General features: G+C 34.1%; 2 protein-coding genes across 2 annotated transcripts; both read left to right on the top strand.

Annotated features, from left to right (window-relative positions):
• The first annotated feature begins 2,432 nt into the window (after positions 1-2,432).
• Positions 2,433-6,994, top strand: LOC21389109 (protein CUP-SHAPED COTYLEDON 3). Its single transcript, XM_010103110.2, has 3 exons — positions 2,433-2,679; positions 5,182-5,447; positions 6,287-6,994. Exons 1-3 carry the CDS (start codon positions 2,511-2,513, stop codon positions 6,836-6,838), a joined length of 987 nt encoding a protein of 328 aa, XP_010101412.1. The 5' UTR covers positions 2,433-2,510; the 3' UTR covers positions 6,839-6,994.
• A 3,516-nt stretch (positions 6,995-10,510) lies between these two features.
• On the top strand, positions 10,511-20,354 carry LOC21389110 (putative lysine-specific demethylase JMJ16). The gene is made up of 9 exons (XM_010103111.2): positions 10,511-10,557; positions 11,102-11,394; positions 11,631-11,702; positions 11,874-11,951; positions 12,090-12,611; positions 12,708-12,932; positions 13,104-13,265; positions 18,872-19,237; positions 19,410-20,354. Exons 2-9 carry the CDS (start codon positions 11,104-11,106, stop codon positions 20,166-20,168), a joined length of 2,475 nt encoding a protein of 824 aa, XP_010101413.2. The 5' UTR covers positions 10,511-10,557; positions 11,102-11,103; the 3' UTR covers positions 20,169-20,354.
• Positions 20,355-20,884: the final 530 nt, after the last annotated feature.

Raw genomic sequence — 20,884 nt, forward strand, 5'->3', positions numbered from 1 at the left:
AGATTTAGAATCATTCAAATCAAACACGTGAGCCCGTTTGGTTAGAGGATTCGTTCTCTGATTCGAATTATGGTTCATGGTTCGTTACAGTATTTTCTCTCACAAAAAACACACGTAAATCGAAAATGATTCTAATCTCATAGTTCTAATCCATAAACCAAACGGGTTTGAATCATGATTCATAATCACCGTAAACAAACACTAATTCTGAATCAAGATCTAAAATTATAATTTTAAATCTATCTACCAAACGCTTTCTAAATCTTTTGAATAGTTTTTCTTTGAGTCTCACTCAATAGTGAAGAAATTGTTGATCATTAGCTGCATTATTAGTGCATCATATAATGTCTTTGTGCCTACGTACGTACATGACCCCATTCCAGTTAGCATTGTTATATATATATATACACACACACACGTATCACAAAATAATAATTTGATGTACAATTAGGAGGATACATGCTTTGACAGATATTCTTTTGTCCATTTTTTCATTATAAATTATTGCCCATTTGCAGACACTAATTACTCGCCTAAAAACAAAAATCACGGAACAATTCATTCAGATAAGCCTACAGTAGTGTATATGTATAATGATGGGGCTCGTTGTTTCCTATTCGTTGATCATTAGAGGTGGGCCCCAGATCACAGGCTTATCCCCTGTGGTCCCCCAATAACATCCATCCAAATGTTCATCTATGATCATAAAATGAACAGATGGGACACTGATATATCTATCTGAGTTCATGATTAACATTCATTTTCTTTTTTTCCAGCTAGCCATATTTTCTTTATACATTTTTTTTTTCCTGGATCCAAGGTTTAGTTCAAATTTAACAAACGGTTCACGTGCTTTGGATACTCTCATATTGGTTTTTTTACTTTTATTTTATTTCGTTTCCTATCTCTTCTTTGGTTTTTTGTTTTTAGGATAAATTTTATTTTGATACCCCGTGTTATATCGAAATGTAAATTTAGTATCTTTATTTTTAATAATTTTATGTTGGTACTTCAATTTTTTAAAAAATCTTTTTTTAATACCTCATGGTAATTTTTTAAGACACAAAAAGACAAAATTATTATTATTATTAAATATATTAAAAAGTTTTTAAAAAAATCTTAAACCTACAATCAAGATTTTTGCTTTATGTTTAGAGTATAATGAAGTTTAGATGTTTAGCTCCAGGTTTAAGATTTTTTAAAAAGTTTTTTTTCTATTTATAATAAGGGTAATTTTATATTTTTGTGTCCTAAAAAACTACTATGAAGTATCAAAAGAATATTTTCTAAAAGGTTGAGATACTAGCATAAAATTATTAAAAATAAATGATACCAAATTCATATTTTGATAAAACACAAGCTACTAAAATAAAAGTTTCCTTTATTTTTATTCAATTATATGTAAGTATGTCCCTAGCCTGACAGAGTTGCTTGACCAATTATGACTATAGAGGTGTTGGTAGTCGTATAGAATGATTAAATTGAAGATTAATTTACTTATGAACAACTTTCAATTATGTGATATATTATATATATATATATATATGTTCCATAATCCATAAACATACATTATTAATACATAACATCTATAACCCACAACAAATGTCATATATACATGCTAGCTACTTTATATATACATACATAAATATACGTACATGTATATATTTTAAACATATATAGAATTAATATATATCGATCAACAACTAATATTTGAAGCTACAATCCAAATCAACCTTTGAACCTTTTAAGAAAGGAAAAAGGGGATAAATGCAAACATTTATGAAGACAAGCGTTTGATTAACTAGCAATAATGTATTATATTATGTGTACGACACGTGATTCTCCATTCATATTAAGCTTTTTGTTCATTCTCGTTAAAGGCTCATAATAATTTGAATCCAAAGTGTTAATAATCCAATTCCATATGATGAGTTAAAAAAGGGGTATTTTGGAGGGTTTCCATAATAATTTTTTTGGCGTTTTGTCCATATATGCTGCATCCCCTCAAATGCCACGGCTTTATTCTTTTAGAGCCCCCCCATTCCGCAATTCCCATTGAGAGAAGATTTCTTGTAACTTTGGTTTTTCTTGAAACTTCCGACTATAACTAACTAATTACATAAGCATGCCTAGTAGAATATTGTAAAAAATTATAACTAGGAAAACGCACCTATCCGAACTATATATCTCTCTATATATATAATACCAACCTTTCTCCCTCTACACGGTATTAATTTCAAAATCCCAAACAAACGAACGCCTCCATAGCGTCTTTTCTCTTCTTTTTCTCTCTCAAACCAAAAAAAAATAAAAATAAAAATAATAATTAGAATATATCCTCATACATATTAAATATATTCCATTCATGATCATGATCTTCTACCAATATACAACATATACATAATTATATTATTCTCACTTTGCGAAAAATCCCTATTAATTTTTTTTTTTCTTTTTCGACCAAACTCTTTGGTACAAATCCATCCGTACAAGCTGAAAAAACAAACAATATGGGGTTGAGAGACATTGGAGCAACGCTGCCTCCTGGGTTTAGGTTCTACCCCAGTGATGAGGAGTTGGTCTGTCATTATCTTTACAAAAAGATCTGCAATGAGGAGGCTTTGAAGGGCACTTTGGTTGAAATTGACTTGCATATTTGCGAGCCATGGCAGCTTCCCGGTAAGAACACTCGTCGCGGTCCTCGCAATATCTCATCATCATCATTTGCAAATATTCTTAATTAATTTTTGTTTAATTCTTCTTCCTTTTAATTAATTTGTTTCGTTTCGAGTTCAATATATATATATATATATATATATATCATGTTCATGGTTTTTCTGATTGCATCAATCACATCTCATGATCTGTTCATATTTTAATTGCTTTTTTGTGTATTAATTTTAGATAAATTAGCGTAGTATTATTGTTCTTGTTGCATTGGTGCTTTTTAGTTCAGACTGAGGGAAGACCATGATTAACAGGCTGATACATCTGGCCTGTAAGACCTCTGCGAAAGAGAGATGAACATGTTATCACTTTTAGAAAGAGAATTATATGCTTTCTTTTAGGATGTATAATACACAAACATATATATCGCTTTTTAAATATTGGTAATGCCAACTTCTTGACGACAATATCTTTACGATGATATTCATATACTTTTTATATTGATACAGCTTATTCGATTCTCAGTATAAGGTATTTTTAATAATTTAAAGTGCTGAGTAAAAAAAAAAAAAAAAGGAATCAAGTAAATGATTCCCTGTGTGCGTGTTTATATAATCTGAAATATCAGTTTCAAATTCATACCCGTCGCGAGAGAAATATCAGAGTTTTTTCAATTCTGGTACCCTCCTTTATAGATATTTTCTTGATATTTTTTTTCATATATACTGAAATTCTGACAACGGCAATCATTTTATTTATAGGAAAATTTCAAGCTTTCCCACTTAGTATCCTTTCTATTCATCTCTTTCCCATTGAACAAAAGTAATTCATGAGTCCTTTTCTTTGTTCTCTTATAATAAGTATTTCAGGCCACTTTTGGAAGCGAGGAAATACTTTTTTATAATCAAATTAGTCTTTGCTCTCATTAATTAGCAAAAAAATAAATAAGATTCATGTAAACTATTTCGGTAAAAAAAAAAAAGTTCCAATTACCATCTAAAGTTATCACGTCTATTTCAACCTGTCGGTCTTGGGTTTGTCCTCATAGAAATTATGCGCATTAATATATCATATATATAATAAGAAATAAAACATAAAAGTCTCGTTTATTTTTGCAATGCTACTTTTTACTTATATATATGTATATGTATAAAACTATATTATTATATTTACCCAAAAAAGGGCAAATAATAAAAAGATACGTAAGTCCCGTAAATATTCCTTCCTTTAAAGCTGTAATATTCATACAATCTGCTGGCTGTTATTTAGCCATGTGCCCAAAAAAAACCGTCCCCTTTTCTATCGGGCATAACGTGTATGGATCATACACACACACACACACATATATATAGTACTGATAAGATGATACTTTACAAGTTTAGGTTTGATTGTTTGGTTGCTAAGTTTTTAACTTTCTTCCTTTACAGTTTGAACTGGAAATGGCTTATGCAATATTATGATCTGTCCCTAAACCTAAAACGCCAAATTACCTGGATAAAGAAAAACGTTGTTGGGTCGTTTGTATATGTCGGAACAGAAACTCTAAATGATTGAACAAAGCACGTGAATTTCTGTATTATTTATTAAAAGTACTTTATGTATATATATTTGCTCGATTTGTATATTTGTAGATAAGTTCTTTAGCTTTTTTGGTTTGACTTTTTGACACCGCTTGTTAATTAATGTAGTTATTAGTAAAGAAAGAAGTAATGGTAAGATTCCCTAAGTGGGCTAGCTTCGGCTGGAAGCTCAAACTGCATATAACTTTTATGGAAATCTATTCTTATGGGGTACATAAGTATTGAATTAATGCTTGTAACACTGTCCAATCGAAGTGAGAGACTATGAACAAGAAAAAGCATCACCTTTTTCACCCTTTAGTTCACTGATACAACGACAAAATCAGTCCCTAAATCTTGTTGTGACATATATATCTAGAGAATAGTAACTATATGTATGTATGTATGTATATTATATATGTGTATATAAGTATATATGTGTTTCCTTGACTTTGATACTAATTAGAGGCCGTACACTTTTTCATCATTTCCCTTAGACATCACTCATAGATATATCATATATGTTGTCAATTGTAATTTATTTATAGAAAAAAAAAGGTATTGAACTAGACTCGCCATCTTTTAGACAAGATATTTAGTATAAGAAAACAACTAGGCCTAAAGACCAATATTTATATCTCTTCATAATCTTTTGTGCAAAAACTAAAATTATAAAGAAAGCAAAGTTATTACGTGAACAGAAAATTAGATCGACTTAAACTTTTGGTCAAGATTTAGAGGCATATATTTCACCTTATAATCTGACAAGAAAGTCCATCATGAGCTTAACAGTAACAATATATAATATCTTAGGCATATGAATGTTATGTCATGGACCACACAATGTATATGTATTATGCCTTAAACTAGCTAATTTTTGGAAGAAGAATATTACAATTAGCACATTTCATCTATTTTAACTTGCATTAATTTTTGCTTTCCATGGATTGAATAGAGGTGGCAAAGCTCAACGCCAATGAGTGGTACTTCTTCAGCTTCCGCGACCGCAAGTATGCCACGGGATACCGAACGAATCGCGCGACGACATCTGGTTACTGGAAAGCAACCGGAAAAGACCGTACGGTGATCGACCAGGTAACAAAGGAAATAGTAGGGATGAGAAAGACTTTGGTGTTCTATCGGAACAGAGCTCCTAATGGCATCAAAACTGGCTGGATCATGCATGAGTTTCGCTTGGAGACCCCACATATGCCTCCTAAGGTCAGTCTCCTGATTAAATATTTCTTCGATCGATAACACTTTACCATTAATGATCAATATTATGATCGTCTTAACTATTTTTTTGCTGGAAATATGATTGCTATTTGGCCTACAGTTACATTATATACGCTTTCAAATTCATTCAAGTACGTCTATATAGACGTATATAACGCACTGAGATACACAACATAGCTCTACAAATAGAGTATAAACAATGGTTTTGGTTATTCTTAGCCAAAAAAAAAAGGTTTTGGTTATATTTTCTGACGGGAAGGGATCAAAAGAGAAATGTGTATGCTTTGTTAGTGTGTACATCTCTCTGGTCATTTCAGTGACAGTCATGTGAATGTAAGAGAGACAAAATCAAAGGAAACATGAAGGAAAGTGCGTGGGTGTGTCAAGAAAACGCGTATCGTGTATATACGTATAATAAAATATCAACAATAGTACATTTTAATACCAACTTATATATATATATATATATATGGATTTTTGTAATTTTCTTCTTAGAATTAACATATAAAAAGTATCAAATTAACTAATATTATAAAATTACATTTTTTTAATGAGTTGGTATAAAAAAAAATTAAAGATTATGGAACTTTACATGGCCTATTGTCGTAGCTTTTGTCACTAACAATGTACATCTAACGATCACTGATCATTTGTAGACCAAAAAGAATAAGTACTACACGTACTAATCCTTGCCTATAATTATATTCTTCAGTTTTCTGTAAATTAAATTACCTTTCTAGCTTATTATATTAGCATTTTTGTCCTAATCAGCAATTACCAAGTTAATTCTTATAAATATTTTCTTGTGATTATTATTATGTTAGGAGGACTGGGTATTATGTAGAGTGTTTCAAAAAAGCAAGGGATCAGAGAACAGCAACGAAGAGTACTACAGCCCACAATTGCTTTTGATGGATCAGAACAACACGTCATGTGCTCCTCCATATTCCATAAATCTAACGTCTGCGTCGTCTCCTCCAACTGATCACCAAACGACAATGCCTAATTCATGCGGCGGGTGCGACCAACAAATCATGACCTCATTTTCCTCAACCCCAACTCATCACAACCATGGAACCACATCTTTCCTTAATCGCCTTCACAACTTTTCCCACGACCAGAAAGGAGCCTCCAATTATAACCCGATAATCATGGCAACTAGCGCTAATAATCATCATGATAATAGTAATATTAATATTAATAGTACTACTAGCCCCAGAAACAGTTCCGACGTCGATTATGGATTCCTATGGGACACAAACTTCGATGAAAATATCAGCTCAGAAAACAATACTAATAATCACGGCGGGATGTTGTCTAATTCGAATTTCGACGAAATGAGGTTCGAGATTGATAACAGCATGGTTTTCCTCTGAAAGTATATATATACACACCAAAAACAGTACAATACCGGATTTGTTTATTTGCAGTTATCTTTTATAGTATTTTTCGTTTTAGGGGTAAAAACTTGTACGTTATGAAGCTTGATTGGAAATTGTTTTAGAATGTATTATTGTGCTTAGCTTATTATGTTTTAGTTTTTTTTTTCCTTTTTGTTTTTTCTTTTTACTTGTCTATTTTTTTGTATACAACGTTGGGACTTGGGCCATTTGTGTACAAATCAATGATATATCTCTGTCAATGATTGGTTCTTTAATCACGCGTAAATGTAGCTGTCTCGTTCTAAACTTGCGGCGGGAGATTGATAATAGATATTGTAAAATAATTTTAAAGCATATTCATTTTCAATCAATGATATACGATTACTTATAATTGGCTCAATATATATATATATATATGTCACAAATAGGATATTGCAAAGCGGAGTTCTATTTATTTCTTCCTAATTTTTTTTTTAGTGAGTCTTTCTTCCTACTTAATTAAATACAATATAAAAATCCCACGTATGCTTGCATAAGGGATTTTTTTTTTTTTGCTGCAAGTTATGGGATTATACATATGTACACATAATTAAGGGATATGAGAGTGTTAAAATAAAATAAGTATCCTTTCAGTGTAAAAATATTATACCATTATGCATTTTATTTTCGTATCATGAGGCTGGAATAATGGGATAAGTCATAGCTAGCCAATTACATTTAATCTCACTCCTAATTAACTAGTGTTTACCTCTAGAAATTTTTTTTTAATCATATCAAAGCAGTCTCCCTTGAGAAAATTAAAGTTATCATTTATGTTACACGTATTGTATGTAAGTAAAAAAATATCATTTAAAAAAAAGTAAAAAGAATATCTTACTAAAAAAGTAACTTCAATCTGTTCTAATGGTTTGTCTAAGAATTAATTGTGGACAATAGTGTGTATATATAGTCTAAAAGAAGGCTTTTTTAATTAGAATATAACTAAAATCTTATCAGGAATTACCATTAAAATCAAGAAAAAAAGATAACATCAATTAGAAAAAAAGGACACAATATTTGAAAATTAAGCACGACATCATGAAATAAATTAATTCTGTTAAGTATTAATTAATTAGTATATTAGTAAATAATAATTAGTAAATTAAAAACTTTGCGTATATGTGTGTGCATATAGTACATTAGTGACTATAATAAAAGAAGGTCACTTATTGAATGTTACAGTAAAGGTATTATGTTCAGATAAACAAAAAGTAAATAATATATATATATATATATAATCATAAACGAAATACTTTTAGAGACTATGGAGGCCAAAGTTGGGGATATTCATGTGAAAATACCTCACTGAAGGCTTTTTTAGATGATTGTTTTATATCTTACATTTTAAGTCTATTAAAAAATTATACAATATATTTTGAATGTTTAAGACTTTACTTTTGAAATTCATATTTGTGTCAAAGATCAGTTATATCTTTTGTGGATTAACACTAATTTTGACACTAGATAAATTGCCTTTTGCAAGTTATATATAAGCATATAACCAAACAATTAAGCGTACTTATATAAAAGCCTATAACCAAACATTTAAGCTTAAATTTTTTTAAAAAAATAAATTTGTATTTTTCAGTTTTAACCTTCATGAATTAGTGTCTTATTATTATTATTATTGAAGGAATTAGTGTTTGATTATTAATTTATCTATAAAAGTAGAAATTGTAAATTTATCTATTTAAAGTGAAAGTAGCCTGTCGACCTAAGAAAATACAAACTTAATGTAAATTTAAAATTTAAAAGCTCAATTTCGTGAACATCTAAATTACATGGATTTCTTGTACCTTTAAAAAAATACATAGATTTTTTCTTCAAAATGCAAAAAATTAAAACAACAAGTATATATTTTTTCCGCTGAATCTTTTTCGACGACCAAACTGAATTCCTCCTACTACATGGGCCAATTATTCAGGCCCTAATTTCAACAAGTTGAGGCCAATAAAGCCCATAAATTTAGTGAAAATTTCACAATATCATTTTTTTTTAGGTTGAATTAAAATGTGGCTTACTTTTACAAATATCATATATATAACTTATTTTTAAAATAAATTTTTTGGCAACCCAAAAATACCCCTTTAGTTGATTTTGTTGGACTTTTTTTCAATAAAATTTTGTTGGGCATTTTATTTGTAACTAACTTCCTTATTTTTATCTTAATTAAATTGCTAAAAAATGATACAATAGATTCATCTCGATTTTTTTTTTCATCAGATTCATCTAGCTTTTGAAGTTACTTGATACAACACTTTTCAAATTTTAAAAATTTAAATAATTACCTCCTATGCATCAAGCATTTAACGTTTAGCGTTTTTATTGTTTTGTATGTATAATGATATATTCATTATTATAATAATACTCTACGAAAATTGTATTTGTTTGTGCTTGTGTCTTAATTGTTCTTATTATCCTGCTCTTATTATAATGATATAATCATTATTGTAATGATAATATACAAAAACTCACGTGCGTTTGTGTTCGTATCCTAATTATTCTTCTTATGCTTTTTATAATGATATATTTGTAACAGTAATGATATTTTCCCCTTATCAAAATGTTTTTGTCTATATAAGTTTTTAATTATAATGTTGCTTAATTACGTTGCTAGTATATCGATAATGGCGCTACTTGTATTTTAATGATATGGGTTAAAGTAATTGTTTATAGGGAATAAGAGCACTCGTATTATTTTTCATTGTATTTATAATGATATTGTTTGTATTTTAATGACATGAGTGAGAAAGATTTTGATAGATTTGATATATTGAATACTGATATCATTTTTTTTTTTTTAGAGTTGATTACTTAGAAACTAGTTAATTAAATTTACTGATGTCGACTTTTTGATAGTTTGCATTTTAAAACTTACAAATAATGATATGTCATCAGGAGCAATTTAATTGATTTGTGATTTAATGATATCTCAATTTCTTTTATTTTGGGATTTGAATTTTTGAAAGAGTAGATATCCCACAAAATGTGAAAAAAATAGAGCAACATCTAGATTACGAAAAAATAAAAATATCATTATAAGGTTAATAATGTAATTAAATAATGTATTATTTAAATATCATTATATAATTAAGCTATGAGATTTTTTAAAATTGTGTATCAACCTTGATCTAGTGCACAACCGGAGTATTGGCGACGAGGGAATAAGGGCGTAAGGAAGAGAGATACCGAGTAGAGAGAGAAATCAAAGTTGAGAGAGAGAGAGAGAAAGAGGGAGAGTCAAAAATAGGGTGTAGAGAGAGAAAATGAGCGGGAGAGAGTTGGAGTCTCTTTGAGGTGCTTTTAAATGATAATTTTGACTTAAGTGATATAAAAGTTATTTTATCTCATACTGCTGACATGACAATATTAATTATAAAAATACACAAAAATAATGCTAAAATTAATAATAATTTATTTAAGAGTTATATTATTGAAATTAACTCTTTTTTTTAAACCTAAGCCATATTACTCGAATAGAGCAGTAATTTGGCCATACGTCTTCTCGGTTTCCTTTTCGTATTGCCCCACCCAAAACAAAGACACAGAAAAAAAAAAAAAAGGGGAAGAACTGATTCAACTAAAGGCGAACAAAGAAAACCAAATTCGGGTTCGTTCTGCTTCTAACTTTACTCATTCTGTTCAATTCTTATCTCTTCTACTCGTCTTTCCTGGTATGTGAATCCGACTACGAAGAAAACTTTTTTTCTTTATTCTTTTTTTTTCCGATGAAGCAGGAACTAAAGGCTTGTACTTTACTAGATTTTTGGTCAATGTATTTTTCTTATTGTGTTTTTCAAGTTCATAATGTAATGGGGGAGAAAACCGATTTCTTATAATTCTAATTTGTTATTCCCAAGATTTTTTTTTCTCTTTTTGTCCTCTTTTTTTTTTTTTTTTTTTTTTTTTTTTTTGGGTGATTTTCGTTGTTATGCACAAAGTTCAGATTTTTGATGTTGACTTTGTTTTTTTGGTAAAGTTTCAATCTTTATTCCTTAATATACCATTCTAGAACCTTATTTGCGCTTGTTTCAAGTTAAACATATTTGCTTATCCCTTTTTGTCATGTTAAAATAATTCCTTGTTATGGAAAGATTTGGACTTTTGTTAGCTAAGAAAATCACTTGCTTGAATAATTAACAATAAAGCTATTAAATTCGAATATAGTTAATGGCTAACTGAATTTGGTCGGTCAATTGCTTCCTTTTGGCGTTTCAGCAATGATGGGCAGAGAACATGAAGGAACTTCTGTGAACAATGAGAGTACGAAAAATCTTCCAGTTCCACCAGGTTTTGCCTCTCATACATCGTTTAGACTGAAGAGGATTAGAAAAGAAACTGAGAATTCCGAGGACTACTTGGATGTGACAAAACAACGCCTGATGCAGTTAGACACCATGTTTGGGATGACGGACAAGGCTTTGTTGAAAAGATATCTGCGTCATAGACCGTGGATATCCGATTCGGCGAATTATGAGTCGGAGAAATTTGAGTTCAAACAGTTTGATAAGGTCATATTCTTGTTCATTTCTTACTAGATCGTTTTCTATTTTGCTGAACATGACATGTTGGAAATTCAGAACTTATGTCATGTATCACGCGCTTGTCCGCATTACTGCATTGATGAATAGGCTCAAGAGCATTGCAACGAAGTGCACGCACAATCACATTGACGTAAACACTTGACAGTTTCGACTTAGAAGTTGCAGTCATTGATTATTATACACAATCCATGGTTATTTTGCAGGATAAGCCTTCGAAGACTACCCTTCCAAAAGGTGTTATCCGTGGATGTCCAGATTGCAGTAATTCTCTCAAGGTTGTGTTTTTAGTCTGGAACTGGGTTTATTCATATCCGTAATGCTCTTATTAGTCATTACTAGTTTGTACCTTTCCATGGGTATTAACATAGTAATAGCTCCAGCCTCCACCATTTCTGTATCTTCTCATCTGTCTGATGCTTCTAAAGTTTTTGTCAAAATCCAATTAGGTAACTGCAAGGTGGCGTCCCAAGGATGCAAGAACTGACACCCTTGAAGAGGCTCCTGTTTTCCACCCAACAGAAGAGGTGTTCCTTTTTTAAGTCTGATAAATGAGAATTTTTCATTTGACATGAATTCTGAAAGTCAATAACGGTTGGGTTACTTTTTCATTACTAAACAAAAACATAAAAAATTAATCGAGTAGAGTTCGGTTTCACTTGCAGGAATTTAAGGACACTCTCAAGTACATTGCAAAGATACGTCCAAGCGCAGAGCAGTATGGAATATGCCGTATTGTTCCTCCTCCTTCTTGGAATCCTCCATGTGTTATCAAGGAAAAGAACATATGGGAAAGTTCTACGTTTGTTACCCATCTTCAACGGATTGATGGGCTTCAAGTTTCATCTTCACGAAGTAAAACAACAAGTTTTATTGAAGATATGCAGAGTAAAAGAAGAAGAACCTTGGGAATAGGTTTGGATTATGGTAACGCACTCACGGAAATTCATCTTGGAACTGGATGTTTTGATAATGGTCAACGCTTTGAATCAGTGTGTGGTCCAGAATTTACTGCAGAAACCTTTAAGAGATACGCAGATGATTTCAAGGGTAAGTATTTCGGCAAAAATAAAGCCACAGATTCTAATGGTTGTTCTGCTGTGCTTAAGGAGCAATGGGAGCCTTCATTGGAAAATATTGAAGGTGAGTATAAACGCATTGTTGACAACCCAACTGAAGAAATTGAGGTATGTTTTTGGATACAGCAAGTTTGTAAGTTGTCTTAGAATTTCTTTAAGTTTAGCAAGTAGCCTTATGCTGTTATCTTGCTATGTTGTGCAAAGGTTCTTTGTTGTGATAATTTGGAGGCAGGAGTTTTCGGCAGTGGATTTCCAATGGTATCCAATCTTTTGACATCATCTGATGATCCTGAAATTGTAAATTCAGGCTGGAACTTGAATAATGTATCCTTATTACGCGGTTCTCTTCTTTCTTTAGAAAATAGTGAAACTTCCTATATATTAGCGCCTCGGGTCCGGATGGGAATGTGCTTTTCATCTCTTTGTTGGGTAAGACTTAATGCTTTGATGGTTTCTTGGTTAGTTGTCCTATCTTCTTGCATCATATCTACGTTATGTTAAAATTTAAATTGTCAAAGGCGCACTGACCTGTGCTCAAGTACCTGGTTTCCTTGGCTTGTCTGATTGTTCAGGTTTTTTTTTTTTTTTTTTTTTAAACAGAGAGTTGAAGAACACCTCTTGTATTCATTGTGTTACTTGCACCTTGGTGCCCCTAAAATATGGTATGGGATTCCCGGTGGATACAGTCTTAAGTTTCAGACGGCTTTGAAGAATTTGTCTGATGAGCTATGTGAAGAGCAACCTGATTTGCATCACAGGCAGGTGAGTCCTGGTATCCGTCACATGCACTCGCTTAAGAATACTGGTATCTGACAAAAATCTTCCTATTTTCTATCACCTGCATGTTTTCATTAAGTATCGCGTATGTACTCTAGACTTGAATTGGCATTTTTCTTTCCAATTATGAGTAACCCCGTGTACTTTATGACTTACAGTTCCAAGTTACAAAGGCCTCGCTTGCTTCGCGAATTCGAGTTTTCAATTCGAGTTGAGATGTGGCATTTTCTGAAAGCTTTTAACTGTAGCAGAAAAAGTTAGATGTGACATTTTTTGAGAGCTTTTAACTGTAGAAACCTAGAATTGAAAACTCGAATCGGTGAAAAGAACGAGGCTAAAATGTCTGGTTTGGCTTGGTTATTGTTGAGATTTCCGAATCAATTAGGGAAGATTCCTAGGAATTATCCCTGATATTTTGTGTATAAATTAGGAGAAGAATCCGGTGTTACTTACCATATTCTAATTTTATATTTTCCTAGTTTAGTGGGTTTGTTTCCTTATTTAGTTACAGTCTAAGTTTAGTCAAAGCTTTCCTACTTGTATATATATGTGTACCCGACTGATTCAAGAAATAAGAATGATATTCATTCTTCTCAATTACCTACATAGTATCAGAGCCTTAGGCTCATATCTTTGGAAATTAATCTCCTTTAGTTTTGTTGCCTCTCACAGCCTTATTCTCACGGAAGGCCTCTTCTTTTTCAGTTTACTGGCCTTATCCTCTTGGCTGGTTTCTAATATTTCCTTCCCTCATTCTCACGATCTTATTAGGGATCTATTTTTTCCTTTTCAACACTTCACGTCGCTGTTTCTTCCTGTCCGAACACTTTTCACCAGCATTCCTGAATGTCCAAATACGGCATGGCAATAGAGAAGTCCACCTCAACCTCGGAAGACAGTTCCAGCGCTGAAGTTTCATCACAATCAATTCCCATGCAGGACCAGAAAACACATCAATTCTCATTACCGGGCACAAGCTCAATGGCCACAACTACCTGCAATGGTCACAATCGGTGATGATGCTCATTTGTGGTAAGGGCAAAGGTGAATATCTCACTAGTGAGATCACAATTCCAGAGAAAAGGCCTAAATACAGAACATGGAAGATAGAAAACCACATGATCATGTCGTGGCTGATCAATTCTATGAATAACGAAATAGGAGAAAATTTTATCCTATATAGGACTACTGCAAAGGAGATATGGGACGCAGTAGGGGAAACCTACTCTAGCTCGGAAAACATCTCGGAATTGTTTGAGATTGAAGCTGCACTCCATGATCTACGTCAAGGAGATCTCACGATAACACAATACTACAATACTCTCACTCATCATTGGCTGCATCTAGATATGTTTGAAGTCCATCCGTGGAAGAATAGTGAAGATACAAAGTTGTACCGGAAAATAGTGGAGCAAAAAAGGACCTTCAAATTTCTTCTCGGTCTCAACAAAAATCTGGACGAGGTCAGAGGAAGAGTAATGGGTACAAAGCCTTTTCCAAGCATAAGGGAGGCTTTCTCAGAGGTTCGTCGGGAGGAAAACCGGAAGAAGTTGATGATGGGCTCTCAGAATTCCGCTCCAACTCTTGAAGGATCCGTATTGGCCACTCGAGGATCACAAAATAGTGTTGCTGACAACAGGCAAAGAAAGGGAAGACCTTGGTGTGATTACTGCCGCAAACCGGGACACCTCAAGGAGACTTGCTGGAAGATCCACGGTAAACCATCTGATTGGAAGCCTTCTCGATCAAACAATGATCGGGAAGGTAGAATCAATGTTGCTGCCGCTACTGGTGACAAGGAAAATTACACCACTTCTGATTCACAGGCTGAAACAGTCCTTTCACAAAGGAACAACTTGAGGTACTCCAAAAGCTGCTTAGCCAAAATGTCATGACTCAAACAAACAATAATATCTCGGGTCCTAGCATGCTAGCATATAAAGGTAATCTTTCAAATGCCTTTGCGGTTAATAAATGTCATACAAATCCTTAGGATTGTTGACTCAGGAGTCTCGGATCATATGACGGGAGATGCCTCCATATTTCACGAGTATAGTCCAAGTCTTGAGAACCATACAGTCCGCATTGCAGATGGTTCCTCATCCAGAGTTAAGGAAACAAGATTATTGAAAGTCACTAAGGATATAACCCTTCATTCGGTTCTTCATGTTCCTAATTTGGACTTCAATTTACTTTCCATTAGTAAATTAACTCGTGATCTCAATTGTGTGACTAAATTTTTTTCAAACCATTGTGAATTTCAGGAATTGAATTCGGGTCTCCTCAAGGACAATATTTCTTCAAGAAGGCAATCTCAGAATAAAAGTGGCGGATCATTCAAGAGTCAGTCTTGTTTAAACACTTGTGTCAATAAGATAGTGAAATTATGTTATGGCACTATCGTCTTGGTCATCCCAATTTCATATATCTCAGAACTTTGTTTCCATCATTGTTTATCAATAAAAGTCCAAAGTTTTTTAATTGTGAAGTTTGCCAACTTGCTAAACACACACTCGTAGTAGCTATCCTAACTCTTCATACAAACCTTCCCGTCCTTTTGCCTTAATCCATAGTGATGTATGGGGACCCTCAAGAGTAAAAAATATCACTGGAACTAGGTGGTTTGTGTCTTTTGTTGATGATTATACTCGCTTAACATGGGTATTTCTTATGAAAGAAAAGTCTAAAATTGGACAAATTTTTCAGAATTTGAATTCTATGATACAGACACAATTTCAAACCAAGATTCAAATCCTTATGAACGACAATGCTAATCAATACTTTGAATCTATTCTCGGTACCTATCTCATGAGCCAAGGGATTGTCCACTTAAGTTCTTGTGTTGATACCCCTCAACAAAATGGGGTTGCCGAGAGGAAGAACATGCACCTATTAGATGTGGCTCGGTCACTCATGTTCCAAAATATTTCTGGGGAGAAGCCATACTCACAGCCACATACCTCATCAATCGGATGCCCTCCAAAATCCTTAAGTTCCAAACTCCGTGCAATGTTGTTCTTCAACATTTCCCACACACCAAATTTATCTCATCATTAGCTCCAAAGATATTTGGATGCTCTGCTTTTGTTCATATACACTCTCAACATCGTGGGAAGTTAGCTCCTAAATACATTAAATGTGTCTTTCTTGGGTACTCTCACATCAAAAAGGGTATAAGTGTTACTCTCCCACAACCAAAAGGTTCTACAACTCAATGGATGTGACATTTTTTGAACATCAATCATTCTTTTCCAAATCTGTAATTCAGGGGGAGAACATGAGAGAATTTCAGCTTTGGGATCTTGAATTTCAGCCCTCTCCATCTCCGTCCATACCAGATCCTACCCCTCAAACAGATTCTGCCAATCAATCTGAGAGTCATCCTCCTGAGAGTCATTCTCCTACACCGAGTCCACCGAGTATATCTCGTGTCCAAGACAGTCCCGGTCCAAATAGTTCTAGTCCACCTCTTCAACTTCAACAAAACGATGACAAGAACAAAGAGTTGATTGTTTACTCCAGGAGGAAGAAGTCTGGAAAGGAGATAGAGCACAAAATGCCTCTCATACTAGACCATGAAGCTGATCCGGATTCAATGACTACACAAGTTCACTCAGGTAAGGATAAAGGTGTCAGAACTTGCACGAATCATCCTATTAGTCGATTTGTCTCATATGCGAAACTATCACCATCATACAAGGCCTTCGTGTCTACTCTTGATAGTATGCAGATTCCCAACTCTGTTCAGGAGGCTAATGGAGGAAGGCAGTTAATGAAGAAATCCAAGCATTGGAGAAAAATGGCACATGGGTATTAACAGATCTTCCCTCAGATAAGAAGACTGTCGGATGTAAGTGGATTTTCACTATCAAACACAAGGCTGATGGAAGTATTGAGAGACTAAAAGCTCGACTAGTTGCTAAAGGGTTCACTCAGTCTTATGGAGGAGATTATCAGGAAACATTTGCTCCAGTGGGTAAACTAAACACTATCAGAGTCCTTTCCCTTGCAGCAAACAAAGACTGGCCCCTACATCAACTGGATGTAAAAAATGCATTCTTCAATGGTAATCTTGAGAAAGATGTGTACATGGAAATACCTCCAGGACTGGAATCAACCGTGGAAAGCAACAAGGTGTGCAAACTCAATAAGTCTTTGTATGGACTCAAACAATCTCCTCGTGCATGGTTTGACAGGTTTGCAAAGTTAGTTGTGAGATATGGATTCACTCAATGTCAGGCAGATCACACATTGTTCGTGAAGTTCTCAGAAAACAAAGTAGCAGTCTTAATTTTATATGTTGATGACATCATTCTGACAGGTGACTATGAGGAGGAATTATTGAGAGTGAAAGCAGTTCTAGCCAAAGAATTTGAAATCAAAGATCTTGGCAATCTCAGATATTTTCTTGGAATGGAGGTAGCTCGATCCAAGCAAGGAATTTTTGTCTCTCGACGAAAGTATGTCCTGGATCTGCTAAAGGAAACAGGAATGCTAGGGTGTAAACCAGTTGACACACCGATGGATCCAACTAAGAAGATAACGGCTATAAGAGATTCTGCACCAGTTGATAGGGGGAGATACCAAAGACTTGTAGGATGGCTTATCTACCTCTCTCACACAAGACCTGACATCGGCTTTGCAGTTAGTGTAGTGAGTTAGTTCATCCACAATCCTACAGAAGAACACATGGAAGCTGTGTATATAATCTTGAGGTACCTAAAAATGACTCCAGGAAAGGGTATACTTTATAGGAAGACTGGAAACCAGGATATTGAGATCTACTCTGATGCAGACTGGGCAGGAGATGTAAAGGACATGAGATCAACAACTGGTTAGTGTGCCTATGTTTGGGGAAATCTTGTCACATGGAGGAGCAAGAAACAACCAGTAGTCTCAAGGAGCAGTGCAGAAGCTGAGTTTAGAGCATTGGCCCTTCGTATTTGTGAAGGAATGTGGATAAGCAGACTACTCAAGGAGTTGGGGATAACAAGTGAAAAACCTATCAAGCTGTTCTGTGACAATCAAGCAACTATATGCATCGCCAAGAATCCGGTACATCATAACAGAACTAAGGACATTGAGATTGATCGTTATTTCATCTCAGAGAAGATTGATAACTCAATAATACAGCTGATCTATACCCCCACACAATCTCAAGTGGCAGATATACTCACGAAAGCTCTTCCAAGAACAAGCTTTGAAGAATTGAGTCACAAGCTGTGTTTGTTCAACATCTACAACTCAGCTTGAGGGGGAGTGAGTGTTGAGATTTCCGAATCAATTAGGGAAGATTCCTAGGAATTATCCCTGATATTTTGTGTTTAAATTAGAAGAAGAATCCGGTGTTACTTACTAGATTCTAATTTTATACTTTCCTAGTTTAGTGGGTTTGTTTCCTTACTTAGTTACAATCTAAAATTAGTCAAAGCTTTCCTACTTGTATATATATGTGTACCGACTGATTCAAGAAATAAGAATTGATATTCATTCTTCTCAATTACCCACAGTTATTTATATTTAAATAAAAAAAAAGTTCCACTTTTGTATGATCTAATACTCAGATGTCTCTTATTATGATTTCAACACAGGTCAAAGAATTATCCCCCTCTTCGTTGAGTTCAGAGGGGATACCTGTCTTCCGCTGCATTCAGAATCCGAGAGAATTTGTTCTCATCTTCCCGGGGGCATACCATTCAGGATTTGATTGTGGTTTTAATTGCTCTGAGACGGCAAATTTAGCGCCCTTTGATTGGTTGCCTCATGGGCGTAATGCTGTAGAACTTTACCAAGAGTTAGGAAGGAAGACGTCTTTATCCCATGATAAGCTTTTGCTTCGATCTGCTTCTGAAGCTGTAAGGGCGCAGTGGGATTCCTCATTTGCAAAGAAAACCTCTGACAATCAACTTTGGAAAGGGGCCTGTGGAAAGGAAGGAATCCTGACAAAGGCATTCAAGGTAAACCCTTAATACTTTCTTTGTAGTATCATTTTATAGCAAGGTCTAGAAGTTGAAACATGCATGAATTAAAAAGTCCTTGTACAGTGAACATGGTACTGTTGAACTTCATTATTATCTCGTGTTTGTATCTGCATCGTTCATTTGCCAGATTCAATTGTGTTTCTTGTAGTCACGTTTGAAGAGTGAGGACATCGCGAGAAAATATCTGTGCAACTCTTTGCAGACACGTAGGATGGATGAAGAGTTTGATGCTACCAGGAAAAGGGAATGCAAGATTTGTTGTTATGATCTTCATTTTTCTGCAGTAGGTTGTCCTTGCTCCGCAGACACGTATTCATGTCTACATCATGCAAAGCAGCTATGCACTTATTGTGCTTGGACTGATAAATTTTTCCTCATCCGACACAATATTAGCGAGCTAAACATGCTTGTTGAAGCTTTGGAAGGAAAATTCAGTTCAGTCTACAAATGGGCTAAAGATAAACTTGGACTGTCTTTGAACTCCTATACCGCCCAAAAAGGTTTACAAGCATCAAGCCAAGTACAATCTTCAACCTCTCATACGGATAAAAACACTACGAAATCGCAAGAGAGCGCAACAACATCTGTAAATGCTGCAAGGTCTAGCAGCAGGGAAGAGATCAAAGCACTTATAAGCAAGTTCAAAGCAAAAGAGAATGCAACAAAATCCCTTAATGCTGCATCACCCGATGGTAATAGAACGAAATTTTCTTCTTGCAGTAATGCAGATATGAAGTCGCATGCGGCGGACTCAACAGTCTCAAACAAGCCGGAAGAAAAACACGAGGAGGCAGCACCATCTGCCATCTCAAGCATGGACAAAGTCCGTTCTTTTCTACAAGAGGGGACATCTGAAGTTTCATCTGGAAGTTCGAGTGAAACAAATTCAGAAGAATCCGACGGGTAGTCAGATCTTAGCTTTAAGCGTTAGATTCATTTAGGCTTACTAACTGGCATTCATCTGTCCATTGTTCATAAAGGATTTACATTTTTGCAAGCTTTCAAGTAGCTGATTTGAGCATGTGAAGCCCACTGCTCAAGGTTCTAAAGACTACCATCATGTTCTCTTATCATTATGATTTTTTTTTCCTCCCGACTGGGACTGAAAATTTTATCTTGTGTGAAATCTTTTAAAAGTTAAACGTAATTACATTTTGGTGGCATGAGATCTGGTAGCTGTCAAAAGTTATGTACTATATCTTCTATATTGATTGTAATCACATAGCCTAGTTTGTAAAACTATAGAATAAATGAAGAAATTCATACTGATTAATAATTTTTTTGAGCCTACATCATGAACAGCTGAAAATTTGTCCATTTCTTTTCTCACTGTATAATATATATAAGCAAATGCAGAACAGAAAAGACCAGCCAAATTATTCCCTTGAATAATGAGAAATACTGACTTGCGTGTCCTGTAATAGACTTCACTACTGAACGAAAATCAATGGACCCCAGAATGATATTTCTCTCTGTGAGATTATAGACGAAGGAAATCTTGTTGTGGATATACAAAGCAGTCCCACAATTTTTTAATTCGTTAGACCCACAATACTGACATCAATGTCGACTGGGTTGGTGTTGTTTTGAATTGGAAGCTCAAACAAAACCCCTCCACATGGC

The sequence above is a fragment of the Morus notabilis genome, unplaced genomic scaffold (genome assembly GCF_000414095.1).
Source record: "Morus notabilis unplaced genomic scaffold, ASM41409v2 Scaffold1293, whole genome shotgun sequence".
NCBI classification, from domain to species: domain Eukaryota; kingdom Viridiplantae; phylum Streptophyta; class Magnoliopsida; order Rosales; family Moraceae; genus Morus; species Morus notabilis.